Source organism: Glossina fuscipes, unplaced genomic scaffold (genome assembly GCF_014805625.2).
Source record: "Glossina fuscipes isolate IAEA_lab_2018 unplaced genomic scaffold, Yale_Gfus_2 60421, whole genome shotgun sequence".
Taxonomy (NCBI): Eukaryota; Metazoa; Arthropoda; class Insecta; order Diptera; family Glossinidae; genus Glossina; species Glossina fuscipes.
Genome location: NW_024002812.1, coordinates 1 through 5,645, shown reverse-complemented (window position 1 = coordinate 5,645; position 5,645 = coordinate 1). Strand labels below are relative to the sequence as shown.

At 33.3% G+C, this 5,645-nt stretch overlaps 1 protein-coding gene across 2 annotated transcripts; it reads left to right on the top strand.

Annotated features, from left to right (window-relative positions):
- The first annotated feature begins 407 nt into the window (after positions 1 to 407).
- Positions 408 to 5,411, top strand: LOC119643350 (exportin-6-like). Of its 2 annotated transcripts, XM_038042699.1 has the most exons (11): positions 408 to 773; positions 885 to 1,402; positions 1,493 to 1,645; positions 2,084 to 2,469; positions 2,534 to 2,727; positions 2,790 to 3,202; positions 3,274 to 3,832; positions 3,893 to 4,062; positions 4,193 to 4,402; positions 4,472 to 4,931; positions 5,026 to 5,411. In XM_038042699.1, the coding sequence occupies exons 1-11, from the start codon at positions 771 to 773 to the stop codon at positions 5,098 to 5,100; spliced, it is 3,141 nt and encodes a 1,046-aa protein (XP_037898627.1). In that variant the 5' UTR covers positions 408 to 770; the 3' UTR covers positions 5,101 to 5,411. The 2 variants fall into 2 exon arrangements, with proteins under 2 accessions (XP_037898627.1, XP_037898628.1); XM_038042700.1 differs by lacking the exon at positions 1,493 to 1,645.
- Positions 5,412 to 5,645: the final 234 nt, after the last annotated feature.

Below are 5,645 nucleotides of genomic sequence, written 5' to 3'. Positions count from 1 at the left end.
GAATTCAATTCATTAGTCTAAAATTAAAATAATAATAATAATAATAATAATAATATATTTGTAATTCTGTACTATGCACGCTTTTCTATCTATTATCATGAATATATTAATACCAGAATTACAAGAATACTAAAAATGATTCGACATGAAATGCTTTAATCGGGCTTGCTGAAATATAATAAAAGAAAAGCTGTTATTTGCTTAAGAGTACATTAAAGAATCAGGTGTTTTAGCTGTATAATTACAGATATGTTTTATGTCTTCTTCTTCTTCTGATATTTAGCAAAGCAACATTCGCAGATTCGTTGTGATGTATTTTATATTAAATAAAATTGATATAAACGAAAAAAACAATTGTGAACAATAGATGGCGTTAACGTTATTGTATAAGTATTCATTTTTATTGACAACGAAACTCTCGTTTGTCATTATTTTATGTTTCTTTAATAAAATTAAAAATTTAGAAAAGAGCGTATATTTTGTAAGATTTTTATAAAATTTAAAATTTACTTTATTTCACTAAGGAAATAAAAACCTTGCAAATTGTTTATTAGCTTAACATTTGTTAAGCAAATGCGAAAGTTAAGTGTGCATCGGGCGACCGAAAACTTAAAAAGATAACAATTGTTGTCCAACGCAATTTTTTTTTTTAGTGGTGGTTCAAATTGAAAAACAGAAAAGAAAGGAAAAGGGGAGAGAAACGATATTAAAATACATAAAAGACAAGTTTTCTGGTAGCTCCCGGTGGTGGTGATAACACTGAAACAGAAATGGTGAGTAATTTTCCTAAAAGTTCTGGTTTATCGTTATTCTTTCATATATGACTTTCTATTGTTATTGTTGCTATGATTATTGTTTTCTTTTTGTTTTTTTCGGCAAAACAGTCTTCCCCGTTTGCGGTGGTTGAGTCGTTGTTACATGAATTCTATACACCGACCACACCTAACGCGCGTAAACGCGAAATAGAGGTTGAGTTGTTAGCATTTAAAAATCAATCGGAATCCTGGAAAACCTGCCTTAGTGCGGTGAGCAATGCTACGACCTTTGAACAGAATCACTTTTTATGGTTTTTTGCTACGTCTACTTTGGATCACACCATAACGCGCCGTTGGATGCAATTGGGCAGCTCAGATAGGGCACTTCTACGTGAAACGTTATGGCACACATATGCTAACTTAGCTTGCGCATCAGCAAAACGCCAGCGCGACACTTACGCTCAGTTAATAGCTTTATTGGGAAAACGCCAATTTCCCGACGAAGATCCAAACTATTTGGCGCATTGCATAGCTCTTACGAAAACCAATTTTTCATTAGGCATTTGCTTACTGCGTACAACGTCTGAGGAGGTAGTTAGCAGTCGTGAAGATGTCAGTACAGATCGTAAGCAATACTTTCATTCCTGGTGAGTGCCTTAAAATGCTATTTAATGCTTTTTGCCTGTCTGTGTTACAATGTTAACAATAAATAAACTTAATATTAAATGTTGTTTAAGCGTTTCTATATGTTTACCCGAAGTTACGGATTTACTAACCAAATACTTACTAATCGCTGTGTGTCATATCAATGGTAAAGATATCCATTCCATACCCAGTACGCTCATGGATTATAATCTAATAACCTCGCTGCCCAATGACAATCAATTAAGGTAAAAATCAACGTGAAAATTATAAAATTCGTCTAAGGGCGAATTTTGCATACCCACTACCATGGATAAATACATGAGTGAAAACATAATTTTCCACTTAACTATGTCTAGGTAATTAATACTACTTTTTAAATATTATTTAAAACGTAAACGTGAAAAGATGTCAGTTGCTACTGACTAAATATTTGCGCTTTTTGGGAATTCCAACCAAGTATATTATATGTACGAAGGAACGGGGAGATAGACATTCTTAAGTAAACTGAGAACCTGTCTCGGCTCTGATCAAACATATACCTTATGCGTTTTGTTATGTACTGCAAACGAAAGACATAAATTGATTTACCGCCTTTTCCCGGTGGTGGTGGGTAGAAAACTGTAACTTAATTTGCGATGGAATTTTTGTCTCTTAACACTTTATTTTTCTTTAATCTCCATTAGTAACTCCATTTTGGAGTTCTTATCTTGTGTGCAACATTTGGTTTCTTGGATGAATACTGATCTGCTCTCGGAATACTTTTTTATGAGCATTTTGGATTTGTCACAGTGGCGTTCCAATCGTCAAGATATTTCTCTGAATGGTCTTTCAGTATTAAATGAACTGCTGTATTTGCAAAAGCCCTTACCATTCTCGAACATTTTAATGTCAGGCGTGAACGGCTTATTGGATCAATATCATAGCTCTAATAAACAGCATGACGAAATGTACACAGATAAATTTAGAGAATTGTTACGCTTGTATGCCATTAAATACTGGCCCAGAATGCTGGACGATCTCGAGGTTCTAGAAGCATTTCTAAATTCCTTGTACTGCTGGACAATCCACAGTAAGTATTTGTTTCTAGTTTTATTACGAAAGTTAATTTCCAAAATGAATTTTATTGTTTTTAGGAAACGGAGCCTACGATTTTACAGAGAAATTAGAAATATGGACGCCTATCATTAAAGGCATAAGTGCGCATAATAAATTAAATCGCTTTTATGAAATTGTGCAACTGCTGGTGCCTGAAATTATGCGTCGCACACAATTCGAATATAATAAGACTGAATTGGAGTTGTTAGACAATGAGCTAATGGAAGATAATGTAGGGATGTTAAATGGTGTCGTTTCGTGCCAAAATTTTAAAATTCATTTCTATTTTCTTAGACCCAAACTGAATGGCAACAGTATATAACGCAGTGCATTGAATGCATTGCATTAATTGCTGAACCACGTTCAAGCGAGGTATTCGCTTTAGTGTTTAGCCATTGGGGGCGACCTTATATGTATTTACGGTCGCTGGAAAATGATGTCGATTGCGGTAAAACGTTTGACTTTTTACGAAAAATGAAATCGCAAAGCCTTCCGGAAAATTTAAGAGATTTCACGACCATATGCCAAGCAGTTGTACGGATTATTCCGCTACTGGAGAACAATAATTCAGAATTAGGCAATGAAATTAACTACCACCTAAACGAATTCGCTGAAAATTTATGGACTGTCTTGAAATTTTTAATCAGCAACAAATTAACCGTCTTCGATGTGGATAAATCAATATTCCAGACTGATTTTGATTATTTGTAAATTTCCCTTCCAATACATCGTAGGCAAGCTCATTTTCAAATTTATTAATTTAGGTTATATTTTATAGATACGCCCAAGTTTTAATGGCCATACGAAGTATTTTGCCTTTATCGAATATCTTGAAAGCAGATCAAAAGCTCGTGACAATTTTCGAGGCGTTGACCAACATTTTTCAAACCAATAATTTATTGCGAGGCTGCACAATAATCCAAATGGCTGCCAGTCAGCTATTATTATGTATATCGTCTGTAATACGTCCGAAGAGCCTTTTAGAATTTCCAGCAATTATCAATATTATGCAGTCGGGCCCTCGCCTCTCGCATTTACCAAGCCAGGTACAGGCTAATATATACATTAGTATTGTAAGCTATTTGATATTGCCCTGGAAGAATGTCGATGAACGGGGACAGGATTACGAACATCGCTCGATAATGCTGCGCGAATATGTAGATAGCCTAGCTCGAAGTTTTCTACAATTAGATTTAAATACCATTAACAGTGCCATCATAGCAGAATCTAAAATATCATCAATGTCGTTAAATTTGCTAACAACATTCAGTTTGGTTATTGAATATTTCAAAAGTTCTCCAAACACTTCCAAGGATTTACTATCCACTGCATTCAAGGTACATCCAACGGCATTTATATAAATATTATGATGTAAACTGTACTCCTCTCCTTTACAGCCAATTATTACTAAAGCTTTGATGATTTACAACACTTTCGGCCAAAGTAGTAACATTATAGCGACAACAGTAGCAGATTTCAGTTTAAGCGTATTACATACATTGCAAACTCAGTTAGGAACACAGTTTATCAAAGAGATGATAAACTTATTCATTACAGTGAATAGTAGGTAAGTTGTATGCTCTCATATATTTCACATACACACATCAAAAGTAGTCAAAGTCAAACATTCAATTTTTCTTTTTTTTTTGTTTCTGATTTTTATTTCTTCTAACATGTTGTATGTTGGTATGTTGCAGGGACCAATTGAGTATAAGTACTGCAGCGGTTATCGAAAAAATTTTGCAAATGTTTCAATTAATTGTCAAGCATCCCGGCAGTGCTTCGTTGACTATGATACCATCCATATTAGATTTCACCTTCGCCTACATTATTCCCCTTCTGCAGCAAGACGACAATATAAAGTATAGCGGTGATATAACGAGTGCGGTCTACGATCTCTTTGATAGGTAAGGTATACAAATGATATTTGATACGTTTAGCGTGACTTACTTTTATAATCATATTCACATTTTTAGTATTTTAAATTATAAATGGCAGTACTTTTATAAATTTTATGTGCAACCGAATGGAATTTCTTCGTTTCAAAATGCTATGAACGGTAGCAATGGTGCCATAACTAGTACTACCGAAAATTTACACCCTGAACATTTCATGGCCATAATGAATGCTTACGGTCAGATTTTAATTTCCGGCAATGATCCAAACATTGTTCGCATTGTATTAAATTCATTGCAAAGTGTGCATGATCGCTGGCGTTTATATCAACGTCCGTTATTTAAGGATAATTTATTGGCCTCATTTCAAAGTGCACTAATCTCAGTGCTGCTGACAGGAGAGGGAGCGTTACACTTCGACTTATTAGCGAATACCTTGTTTAATATGTCTCAGGTCGATAATATAAAAATGCGGGAAAGTTTTGCCCAAGCTGGCTTACCGATCAATATGAAATTGATTGATGAAATTTGCTTAACAAAGGTAAGGATTCTTTATTATTCTTCTCTTTTATTTTCAGTTGATACATAATACAAACGAATTTTCTCTTTTATTTCTTCTTTTCCTTCGCAAACAGGACATTCCAACATTTTCACAGAAATTAACTCAGCTAATACAGGACGCGCATTGTGTACATTTAACGCAGAACTAAAACATAGTTTATACGAAAAGAAAGAAAAAACAAGACGAAATTATTACGCAAAAGTGAAAATTTATATTACATTCATCTACATACATACTAAATGTTGCTATTATCCTGCAGCAACAACAAAAATAGATTATAATTCACGATTTCCTTTTATCAAAATCTTCTTCAGGCGATACTTGTTTTGGTCATATTTCCGCTTATCAATTTCGTTTGGCTTTCTCTTCACATCCTGATCGCTACAATAGTCATAAAAAGTTTTAAGTGTGTAATTTATATAACGATTTTCATAACAAAAGAATTTCTTTCGCCTTATTTCAAAATTTGTGACGTGATTGTGTTTTTTAAATTAAACGTTTTCATTTATATTATTTTGCTTTAAATTTAACAAAAGTCTATGAAAATTTGTTTGTTTTTTTTTTTTTTTTTTTTTTTTTTTAGTTTCATATATATTTTTTGTTTAACATATCAAAATGTCCGTTTTTAACCTTTCATTTTTGTTTCTTAAATACAATAAATTATGCCACTGTAACATTAACTTGGATATTAAA